Genomic DNA, 12,131 nt, shown 5'->3' on the forward strand with positions numbered 1-12,131 from the left:
TACTTCCGAATAATTTTTTTGTTAATTTTGATACGACAGCGCGTTACGACAATTATTGAACGCTGTTCTTCAACAAAGCCTTTTATTACAATTGCTCGTCACAAACCAAATCATAGCACGGATCCAATCCAGGTACATTTTGAGGCTCGTGATGAACTACAGAGGTGACTTCATGTGATTGTTGATAGTGAGCTTGTGAAGGTGACAATGACTGCTCTCCATTCATCATCTCCTTTTGTGCTTGCTCACGTTGGAAGAAGGTGTACAAAATTCTGGAACAAATAGCCACTTGCTCAAAGTTGTATCCAACATTTTCTTCCATTTCTACGGTCCAATAATGAGTCAGAACTTCATCAAACAATTCTGTTGAGGAATCTGACTGACGATTTCGAAAAGTAGATGCACTTGGTTGAATGTCAAACAACATTTGGCCAGATTCAAAAGGGGCGTCATATTGGTGATAAAGAAAGAGTCCCAACAGAAGGGAAGAAAGGGCCATTAAACTTGGATAATTAAGCATGGTGATCCACATGGAAATGTAAGTATGTTCAAAATGTTGCTCTAAATGGCATGGCACAATGATATTGAAATGTTGCTTCAGCCTCTCCAAAGAATCATCAGATTGTCTTGTGGAAAGAGTACCCAGCAATGATGCGTCCATGACCATCGATGAATATTGCTTAACCGTTTCTTTGAATGCGGTGAAATGAGTGTCCTCTTCATCTTTCATGGTAGGGTCTTCCTCGTCGTCACCACCAAGATCAAAATTTTGGTTATCGGCAACAAGCATGGTTTCTAAAAAATCAATCGAAGGAGTGTCTTCAAGTTCCCATTCCAGCAAATCCAGAACGAAAATTTCCATTTGTTGGAACTCTTGCTTGGTGTACGTGTTGCAACAATACTGAATAAGATTATCAAGCTTTAACTTGGAGTCTCCATAGGTTTCGTCTCTCTTAGTGGCGATCCATAGACAGCATGCAGCCAAAAGCTGCAAGTATTGCTTAATGTTGAACAAGCCTTCTCGAGATTGATTATTTGTTGAGCTTCCCACAACTCGGTTCTCAGAGTACAATTTAAACATGCACAGGTCCATGTAGAAGGTTGCTACATGAATTGTTCTTTGCAAAATTGAGACAGCATACTGAATCTCAAAGAACCAGTCGCAAACGACACTTCTGTATCTTCTCATGTAGCTTGAATTTATCAGTTGTTGATAAACTGCAGATGTTTTCCTTGTTCTGGATTGATTTTGTTTGAAATGAAGAGCATCAAAGTCCTCTCCCCACACCAATAGTTGTTTTGAGGGCTTGGAAATTTGTAGATTAGCATATCTCTCATAAAGTGGAGGAGAAGATAATGCATCTTCGAAACTGTTTCTTGCTGGAGAAACATTGATGGAACATTGAGATAGCGTTCGTTCTCGGAGCAGTGAGGATGGTACAGAATCGGAAGAAGCGTAGGAACCGTCGACTGAGGATGGAGATTGTTGCTCATTGAGACAATGTTGATGACTTCTTATGGTAGAAGCATCCGAGATGGATTCATCATCTCTGTAGCTTGATTGTTGTGTTTCTCGGCCCGAAAAGTATTTCGAAGGAGTATTATATTGAGGCTGTTGTTCGTAAACATGATATTGTGGTCGAGACTGAGTTGCAAACAGTGATGGAGATGAATTAGATCTTACACCTGGTGCAAGGTGTTCGGGAGTTCTTCTTGTAATATTCATATTGTTGGTGTATCAAAAGATGGGTTGGTGTGATTGAGGGTTTGATATAATTTCGGAAGAGAGTATATATCTCGGGTAGCCAGAGTATCCAAAATATATATATATTGAGGGAAGAAGAAAGCCTTTCAACTACAACAATAGAGAATATAAGGTAAGAGGGCAGGAACGTGCAGTGGCCGATTGTTGCAAGGAAATATTCACCGTGCTTCTTTGAGGCTTATCGGGTCCTGATGATCGAAGAGTAGGGAAGGTGTAGAGAGAATCGAATACGACCCAATATATCGTCTAGACGATTGTCTCAAGTCCACTTGTTGTTGTTTTTTTTGGAGATGTACTATTACAGAAAATGTAGATCGAGAGGGAAACAAATTATATGCAAGACTCGCGTTGGTCTCGGCGTGTTTCGCACCAACCTAAAACTTGTTGGACAACAATGTTCAGATTTGGAATTGTAGCACTGTACAATAGGAGGACTTGAGAGAGTGTTTCAAAAGGATGCCACGAGCTCTCGGTTGGAATGTGTTCGGTTGGCGCCACTGCAATACAATGTGCTACTCAATGATTCAGACACAGCTCAATGGAAAAGTGTGTCTGTCTCGATGTGTGTCTCAATATAGAAATATTGAGTGGTAATGAAGAGAAACGAAATGTTAACGGAACAAGTTGTAATTGGGTACAACGCCTGATGTTCCTTGAATGCTTGAGATCGAAGGGAATCAATCTGTCCAGTTTGTTGACAAGTTGGAATTGTCGTAATTACAAATAGTGTAAAAGATCAGTAATGAATGAAATGATAGCAACCGTTTTTGGATTTCTCCCACGATTGGATACTGCAATAGTTGTTTTCTTCTAAAGGTTATGCTAGTTAATAGCCTTGGCCTGAAAGGAATGTATGTCCATTAGGAGAAGTGGTATCCATGACCAAATACAACCATATTGATTGGAAGTATGATGACACGGTAGTAGTGGTCAATATCTTTCTGAGCCGAAGGTACTTACCCAAAAAGGAATTTGCTTTTTGTGTGGTGAGATGGTGTTAATCGTTGTTGTGTGTGATTCTTTGTGCACTCACGATATTCAAGTTATATTTCGGCGACTCGTATGAAAATTGTGGAATATTCCTAACAGTCGTATGAATTTATGTCTGACTGAAATATTATGACAATTGTTTTGAACGAGAGAGAGCAAAGATGACTCTTTCTGATTTTTCACACTCACAATTTGAAATCAACACACACACTGTTCAGGTTGTTGTGCTGAATCGTTGCGTTGTTTGTTGTGTATTTCTTTCGAGTCAGATGATTGAAATGGAGGTTGTGCTGTGATTTGAGAAATGTATTAGCTTCTCAAATCTTCCAAACAAAGACGTGGGAGTGGAGGATAAAGCAGCAACATGTCACTTTTAGAGGCAACTTTTTCCACTCTGCCCAGAAAGCACCAAGAGTTAAAGGCAAGCATGAAAAACGTGCTATGCGCTTCTCTCGGACGGTATGAGGGCACACAGAGAATGGGACAAAGATGACAAGAGAACTCTGCGAAAGAATGGTCCCTTTTTCTCGTGTTGATACAAAGATGACAAGAGACCTCTTTTTTCTAATGAAAGAAACTTCCATAGATTTCAAAAAAGGACTTGTTCAGGAATTGCAATGCTTTTGGATTTATTGGGTCAAAGTTTGTCTGTCTACGTTTGAATCGGCCGAGTATGGAAGTTGAGAGTCGAGAGGTTCAGTGGTGCCACACCTGGATCAATACATCATGTCAAAAATCCTTTTTCCAACAATAATTCGGATTTGCTTCTCTTCCAAGTTCATCACAAGATGGGAAAAAAATTGAGCAAAACACAACAAAGACGTAACTCATCCGCAGCTACAAACCACATCATGGCCTCTACTGCTTTCAACATTTCTTCCAAGGGGTTACCCATGCTTTCGGAAATGGACGATTTTGAAATTTATTTTCAAGGATACTCGGCCAAAGGAGCCCTATTAACTGGATCTTTTGATCAGTTCAATACAGCCACGGAATTAAATGGTAGTGATCATTGGAACGGTCAAGATAGAACTGGACGCTTTTTGCGATATTCAAAATTTGAAAAACCAAATACAAGAGTGTTACCACTTCCACCAAATGAAACTTTAAAATTCATTGATATCGGACTTCAATTTACGACACTTCTCACATACTCTAACAAGGTTTATTTATTTGGCGATTTTCCGTATGTTTTAATGTATTTCAAAATTTTAATGATTTTTGTGATCGATTGTCAGATATGGAAATTTGTCAGAAGTGATGAAAAATTGTCCAAATGGCAAGTTGTTGCAAGTTAAACTGAGCCATCAAGATACGGTCATGGCTGACAGCTTTCCAACAGAGCTTGTTGAAATGTTATGCGGAGAGCAATTTGTTACAGTGAGAGACTGTAGAGATCGAATATACTATTGTGGAATCGCAAGTTTTGGAACTGGCGGCTCTGAATCCTTTTATTCCTTTGCGGACCTGCAACTACAAGAGACCATTGAGAACCAGCCTGAAAATATCGACCTTTTAAATGGTAAAATTACTCACTTTCGCGTTGGAGGAAGACATATTTGTATCTGCATTGACAATCATGCAATCCTATCGATTGGAGCTAATTATTATGGCCAACTTTGCAACAACCAACATGATAGCTATTCATCAGTCGGTGATGCTTTGCAAAACATTCAACAATACAAATTTACAAGAGCTCTGTGGAATAGAACGAAACAATATAGAGTAATGGACATTGGTTGTTCTGGAAATATGACATGCATAGTGACTACATGTGGTAAAATTTTTAAAACGGGAAATGTTCCCAATTTTTTGGGAGAAAATGGTACCCTCTATGAAATTAAGCTTGATGGCATTCCATTGGCAGTGTCTGGAACTTGGACTCACATACTCATTCATACTGACCAAAACAAAGTTGCAACAATATCAGACACACACCAAATTGACAATATTACACCAATTTCGTTCACGTATAATTGTCTACCAGCAGAGCTAAGGTTTTCAAGAGGAACAAATTCAAATGGTGACTATTATTTACTTACTTCTGACACTATTTACAACAGATCTGGTGGTCAAGTGTTAAAAACAAGTTTACCGATTTACTTTTGTAAAGTAACAAGTGAAATAACAATGATTTTGTGTGGAAGCGGAAGATCTGGAAAAAAAGTAAGAGAATTTTGGAAAAATTTACATAATTGCAAAGGTTTGCATGACATCTCTATACATGCACAGTCAACAGAATGGTTGTAAAATTTACAATAACATCGAACAATATTATTCAACTAAAGCTAGCAGCGCTTTCTCGAGATCCAATACAGAGCTGAAATGAGTTCTATTTTTCAATACCTCTAATTTTGCCTGCTTTTGAGAATTGGCAATCTTCTTCATATAATAATGAGGATTATTCTTCGAAATCATTGTATCTTTTTCGGCCATGGACACAATGATTTTTCCACTCACATTGCAGATAGAATCCAATTCAAACCCCCACTCTTCGTTTAACAACACTGCCGATGACTCCTTCATTCCAACACTACAAATTCCACAAACCTATTTTTGAAAGTAAAAACGAACCAATATACTCACCTTGTCCAGTTTACAGATCTTTTCATTTCATCAATTAGTAATTTTGCATGAGTCGTCCCTTTAAGACTAGAATATTCATGCGGATACATGGATTCGAACGTTTGAGCTGGATCTTTTAAAACCATTGGCATTAAAATCCAATCGACAAGAAAATCGCGAGTATAGGAAGATAGAAGCAATTGATAAGCAGCTTTTTGAAATGCATTCAATTCTCCAAAGGGTTCATTATCAATAGCCTTCTTTCCAAAAGGGGCAAATAGGTTGACATTCCTCACAAATGTTGAAAGAAATGCACTCACACCAGCTGAGTTGTTCAAGATGAAATAAAAATCAATAAAAAACCACATGGTGATCTCAATCTTAACAAGTTCATTGTTCTTACCTGCATAGGGTGCTCCCATGGAGGCTCCCAACACATTAAATTGTGTCACTATTTTCAACTCATCCACAAGCAATTGTTTCATTAATTTTGAAAATTCTTCTATGGTGACAGCATGTAAAGACAAACTCAAACCCCATCCTGGAATCGTTGGTGCAATTATACAAATATTATTCTTTAAGGCCATATCTTCATATGATGAAAACATGTATCCTGTGCAGCCATTTCCATGAATTGCAAGTATCACTTTGCTCATTCGTTGCTCTCTCAAAGCATTTTCGCAAGTTCCAAACATGAAATATTCCAAAACTTTTAGCAGTTTTTGAGATCGGAGAGTTTCGTCATGAACGATCATACCATGAGCTGCTTTGTTTTGGGTCGTGATGAGTTGAACAAGATCCTTTTCATTCCACGATGATAACTTGTTTTTGTATTCGGAGCGAGCTTGTTCGTTTTGGTGATTTACATAAAACGCTGACATGGCCAACAGTAAAATGAGGGCAAACAGGGCTTGTCCGAATAAAGCCATTTTTTTGGCTATCATCATTCAATAATTATTTCATTTGTTTGTGTTTGACAGAAAGGAGGGTTCCTCACATTCGTTTTGGTGTATAGAGTGCTTCTACAATCAGCAATTGCTTTTATTCTCAACATCTTTCTGGTTGGCAAACTGCACGACTTTCAAAAAATGAAGAAACAACTCTCGCTGATAAAATCTGTTCCATCACAAAACTCTTTCCGAATGTGGTTAACAAAACGGCCACAATTATTGGATCTTTGTTGACAATGCCATCATCCACTCTACAATCAGCTAGCGTTAGCTACCCTCTTCTTTATAATTATGAGTTTCCTATGAGCAGTAAAGGGTATCACGTAAATTTAATGTCAAGACATACTGGTCACAAGGAAGATAAATATGAAAGCTTGATAACAAAGGCTAGAGATTTATATCACGATAAAGAGTACGAAAAGGCTATTAAAATTTGTTCTTCAATTCTTGAGGCAAAATCCGACTATCAAGCTGCCTACGGTATTCGAGGCCTTTGTAATTATTTTATGGAAAAACATGAAGCAGCCCTCTCAGATTTAAACAGATATTTAGAAGTGAGCACTGTGGACTTTGACACTACATTGTACAGAGCGTATTGCAATTTCAAATTATTTCGTTTTGATGAAATGCTGAAAGACTTGAACGCCATTTTATTTGTAACTTCTCCTAGTGAGAACCCATCAAGATTCATCGCCGCACGATTATTAAGGTCTAATTATTATTTAATATCCAGGGATGTAGATTTGGCTTTTGCAGATCTCCATGCAATTGAAAACCATCTAGGTGAACCAAACTTTATTTTGGACTTGGATCAACAAGCTCAATTCTATGAGGGCATTTCACTATGTTATACTACAAGAGGTCAGCATGACAAAGCAGTGTTTTATTTGACAGAGCTGATTGAAAAGGTCCACATGAATGGAAGACAAAACAAGGCCCTTAATCTCAAAAGAGCATTTTCTTTGGTAGAATTGAAACAATTTGACAAAGCTCTTCCAGATATTGATTCCTACATTTCAGAAAATGGAACTGATGAAATGCCGGCAGTTCTTATCCTAAGAGCAAAAACACTCCACGGTCTTGGCAAATACAAAGAAGCACTTGCAGATCTTGACAAACTCAACAAGTCTCAAGTTTTAAAAATGCATCCCTATCTCATCGATGAACAGTGGCTAGAGGAAGCACAACAAATCAGAGCAAAATGTGAAGAACAAATAGTTTGAGGACAACTAAAAAGGAGATAACCAATTCAACCTGACGTCAAGTGACAGTTTACAAGGTCAAGTCGTCAAATTAAACACATCCCAAAAAAATACAGGGATGGGTTTATTGAAGAATAAACAAATTATAGGTACTCAATTGTCCGACGAGAGTGTGTCTAATGGGTGTGTATGTGTGGGGTTTAAATGTTGTCGGAGTTGAGTTCGCCAAGCTGATTGCTACATGTTTCCCAAGCAGTTGCAAATTTTGCAGTTTTGGGTTTAATTATATATCCTCTAGCCTTCTTGAGTACAGTAGAACTGTTCCAAGTGGCGTTTTTGTAACAACTGCCAACATAAGCAGCGAATGAGAGATATATTTCATTTAGCCAATCAGTCAAGGCTGGGGGAGATAGGTCTAGTTGTTGGAGAGATTCGTCTTTGATACTACCATTCCACTCCATTGGAATACAAGAGAGAGAATGGTTAGAGGGAAGTCTGACAAGCGGGGCGTTGAATTTGAGGGAACTATTGTCCCATTTTGTGTATAATGATTTGATTTCTGGGCTACACATGGCGCATGAGGTGAATACATGTTCCCAGTTGGCTTTGGTGTTGCAAATGTGGCAATTAGGGTAATCTTTTCCGAAATTTCTAAGGATTTCTGCTTTGTGCAGGTGAGCAAATAACAGTCGTTGCTGGAATGGTTTGAGTGAATAATTGTTCCAAAAGGAGATGGTACATGGATGCCAGATTCTATTATGGTCTAAGGTTCCAAGGCCAGAAATGCTCATGGTTGATCTATCACTGTTTAGCAATTCAGTTCTAGGGTCGACAGGGGTTTCGTATTCATTGACAAATGAATATCGTTCATCAATGTATTGGAGAGACCAATTATTTTGAGCAGCAATATTTTTCACGTGGTTCCAAAATGGTTCGTTAAAAGTAGTATCTTTCCAAGCAGCCAAAGCTATATTTTTGGTGATGGAGGATGAGGAATTGAATAATCTAACTGCTGTGCAAATAGGTTCAATAGAGAATAAAATAGAGGGGCGAGTAATACCAAGACCCCCAATTTGTTTGCAATTAAAAACGACTGATTTTGATAATGTGTAATCTAATCCAATAGCCTTTCTGATAAAATTAGCAACCATAATATCTGCTTTGTCTAGAGAATTCTTACTGATTCCATTGAAGCTACAGGCATATCTAGGCAATGATATAATTTTAGACATAATTGTAGTGGTGATACTGTTGAGATATAGATTAGAAGTTTTAGCTGATGCAAGTCGATTCGAGATTTTGTTGACTGGGTTATCAGAGGACCAAGAAAGATTATCCTTAAAGGTACATATACCCCCAAGGTATTCAATAGAAGTAGACGAGGCAATTGTATCCTGTCCAATAGTGACTAGGGCTTTAGATAGTTTAGATTTAGCTGTAATAGCTAAGAGCTTGCATTTCTTGGGAGCTAAAGCGAGTCCTATTTTCTTTAACTCTCGGCCGAGGCTTTTAAGAGAGGAATTCATTTCAATCTTAGTATTAGCTATCAATAAAATATCATCGGCATATAATAATAAAAGGATAGTAATATCAAATATTTGGACTCCTTTTAGTTTTTCTTGTATATTAGTTGAGGAGTTAATATAGAGATTAAACCATGCTGGACTTGAAGGGTCGCCTTGTGGGACTCCAACATTCGCATCGAAAGGGGAGGATAGGAATCCGTTAACTAGTACTTTCATAACGCTATTGGAAATCATGGATGTCAAGAGATTAATGACAGAGCTACGGAAACCATGTTTTTTGAGAATGCTGATAAATCTTTTATGGATTACTGATCCATAAGCATTTTTGATATCTAAAGCCATAGCGAATACTTCTTGTTTGTGCTGACATTTGTATGCTAGGGCAGTCCGAAGATTGATAAGGTGCTCTAATGTTGAGCCTTTTTTCATGAATCCTCGCTGAGCAGTATGGATTAAATTAGCCTCTTCAAGGATATTCATGAATTGTTTGTTGATAATAGAAGAAAATAGGCGATAGATCACAGATAATACTACTATAGGTCTAAAGTCTGATAATTTTGTAGGCATATTGACTTTGGGTAATGGGAGTAGAATACCAATACCCAATTCTTTAGGAACCATTTCACTGTCAATTGTGTGATTGATACATTTTGCAAGTACTTGGAGCGAATTGTTGTCTAGAATTTTCAACAACGGCACCGAGATATTATCATAGCCAGCCATGGAATTTTTTGTTTTAGAAATAACTTTACCCAACTCTTTGGCAGTGATATGTTGGAATTTCCATTGGGCTACAGTATTATTTTTCTTGATTTCCGGAAGGGTTTTAGTCACTTCTTGTTCTGTGTTAAACATGGCTGAAAAATGATCTACAATTATCGAGTTATGGTTACTTTGGACTACATTGAGTATAGAAGAACTGACTAATTCTTTTCTGAAGGCATAGGAGTACGGTTGTTTAGAGCTAAGATTGTTAATTCTATTCACGAAGACCCGTTTACGGTCAGCCAATAGAGATCCAATAAGCTTGTTAAGCGAGGCTTTAGCTTCCTCTAATTTAGCCTTAATATTGTTGAGGCTAAAATTATTATTCAAGAACTGGCTGGTGACAGTAGAGACATATTTACGCTTATAAAGATACTGTTTCAAATCAAAAATGATCGTCTGAAATTGTCTAACATTACGATTATCAGTAATCAATGAAGGCTTGTCGGTGCTAGGAGAGCCATATTTCTTCACAATTTTAGCAAGGGTATTTTGGGCTTCTAAGAGAGTGCTAGGGTTGTCCATAGCAAAATCGTTATTAATTTCCTTCATCTTGGATTGCAGAGTTTTAGGATGAATAATATATTTGTTGAACTTTTCTGGGAAGTCTAAAATAGGGTTACTGGGAAAGGAGATAGTTAAAAGTTTGTGAGAATAAGCAGTAGAAACATCATCTACATTAGAATAATCATTGTGGGAAGTAATAATATGGTCCGGGCGAGAAAAACCATGAGAGTATTTGTTGCGTTGAGAGAACGAAGGTGTGTTTGGAATGGGAACAACATCAAAGAGCTTCAATTTGTCACATTGGTCAATTAATAGTCGCTCATGGGCAGCATAGGATACCTTATTGAATGTTTTAGTATTGGCATTCAAGTCTCCCAATATGACAATACGTTCACCATGCAAGACCGCTGTTTGAGCAGCAATGTTGATAATATTGAGAGCCTTATTCATGAATTCTAATTTGTTTTTGTTAGCCGGGCCATACCAATTGAAAATACGGACCACACCTAGGCATTTATGTTCCAAAATGACTTCTGATAGTCTGCCTTGAATATGCTCGATGAATTGGAGTACCTTAATAAAAGGTGACGGTTTGACAATAGTAGCAATTCCTGCTCCATTATCTCCCTCGGTGGCGTTGGAAGTATAGACTAAGTAGCCACGAAAGAAGGACCTGAAATACCATACATTCCAATAGTCTTCCGTACTGGATTTTAAATGAGTTTCCTGGATATTAAGGATATCCAGTTCATATTTTCGGGCTAGGGTAAGTAATTGAGATTGTTTTACCCAGCCAACTCCTCCGAAATTAGCAGTACCTAAATTGAAGGAGTTTCTTATAGAATGAGAGGCCATTAAAGGGAATGTCGGCCCTTCTTATGCCCACTTTTACTCTTGCGAGTAGTAGTGCCTAAGAGAGCGTTGACTTTTTGGTTAATTTCTTCAATAGCTTTGTTGATCTTATTAAAGCCTTCAGTGACCTTTTTTCCAGACCAGACAGCCATTTCCTTTGTCAATTTTTGGAGAGCTGATGACATTTCAGACATTTGTTTTTCAACAGCTTCCATTCTGTGACTGATGGAGTTGGCAACTCTAGTAGAGAATGAGAGGTTTCTGAAACTATGATTTCCAACTTGGACGAACTTGGTAATGTTATTGGTGATTTGATCCTTTTTGACACCAACAACAGCCACCTTATTAGCCAACTCGATACTCTCAATCTTGACTTTCCATTGGGAACTAATGGCACCCTTGAGTTTAGGAAGATCTTTTTCTTTACCGTTAAAGGCGATACGGAAACGAGAGATATCTGTTCTCATTTTGGAAAGCTTAAATTTCTTCAAATGATTGGCTGGTAATTCAATATTAGTACCAATAGCCCAAAACTCTTGATCATCTATCTTGCTAAAATTGATGTTGTTGATAGAAGTACCAAGAGTTGAGATAATAGAGTGCATATTAGTCTTATCTAAGTCTTTGTCGACCTTATAACGGAATGACGTTTTGACGGTTTGAGGAATCATGGTTAGCTTGGACTTAGCACCAGAAGATATTGCTTGGTTTGCCAATTTGCGCGACTTGAAGAAGAGAATAATGCACTCCAATTCACTGACAACTCTACTACCGTACAACGCATCGGCATTCATTGCGACGGTTGCAAGGACTTCTTCGACAGAGTTGGTAGTAAAGGCCACCACTCTGAAGAGTTTATGATGTCGCTTCAGTTTGGTAGAATGGTCGTCGGTCATGGCCGAGGTACTAAAAACTGAGACGCCAGAGGTTGTAGTAATATTAGAGACCTCCGGTTGCGACAACATAGGAGAGTTGCATACAGTGCTGGGTTGTATTACCGACAAATTGG

At 38.0% G+C, this 12,131-nt stretch overlaps 5 protein-coding genes across 5 annotated transcripts; 2 read left to right on the forward strand and 3 right to left on the reverse strand.

Annotated features, from left to right (window-relative positions):
* Positions 1-85: 85 nt before the first annotated feature.
* Positions 86-1,726, reverse strand: C9374_000953 (uncharacterized protein; the record flags this gene model as incomplete). Its single annotated transcript, XM_044699727.1, has 1 exon — positions 86-1,726. One exon carries the CDS (start codon positions 1,724-1,726, stop codon positions 86-88), a length of 1,641 nt encoding a protein of 546 aa, XP_044552095.1.
* Positions 1,727-3,543: 1,817 nt separating this feature from the next.
* On the forward strand, positions 3,544-5,005 carry C9374_000954 (uncharacterized protein; the record flags this gene model as incomplete). Its single annotated transcript, XM_044699738.1, has 2 exons — positions 3,544-3,941; positions 3,994-5,005. The coding sequence occupies 2 exons, from the start codon at positions 3,544-3,546 to the stop codon at positions 5,003-5,005; spliced, it is 1,410 nt and encodes a 469-aa protein (XP_044552096.1).
* A 24-nt stretch (positions 5,006-5,029) lies between these two features.
* Positions 5,030-6,249, reverse strand: C9374_000955 (uncharacterized protein; the record flags this gene model as incomplete). Its single annotated transcript, XM_044699749.1, has 3 exons — positions 5,030-5,288; positions 5,342-5,645; positions 5,724-6,249. The coding sequence occupies 3 exons, from the start codon at positions 6,247-6,249 to the stop codon at positions 5,030-5,032; spliced, it is 1,089 nt and encodes a 362-aa protein (XP_044552097.1).
* Positions 6,250-6,506: 257 nt separating this feature from the next.
* Positions 6,507-7,493, forward strand: C9374_000956 (uncharacterized protein; the record flags this gene model as incomplete). The annotated part of the gene is made up of 1 exon (XM_044699760.1): positions 6,507-7,493. One exon carries the CDS (start codon positions 6,507-6,509, stop codon positions 7,491-7,493), a length of 987 nt encoding a protein of 328 aa, XP_044552098.1.
* Positions 7,494-7,672: 179 nt separating this feature from the next.
* Positions 7,673-12,087, reverse strand: C9374_000957 (uncharacterized protein; the record flags this gene model as incomplete). The annotated part of the gene is made up of 2 exons (XM_044699771.1): positions 7,673-11,088; positions 11,157-12,087. The coding sequence occupies 2 exons, from the start codon at positions 12,085-12,087 to the stop codon at positions 7,673-7,675; spliced, it is 4,347 nt and encodes a 1,448-aa protein (XP_044552099.1).
* Positions 12,088-12,131: the final 44 nt, after the last annotated feature.

This window comes from Naegleria lovaniensis (assembly GCF_003324165.1).
Source record: "Naegleria lovaniensis strain ATCC 30569 chromosome Unknown tig011, whole genome shotgun sequence".
NCBI lineage: Eukaryota > Heterolobosea > Eutetramitea > Acrasida > Naegleriidae > Naegleria > Naegleria lovaniensis.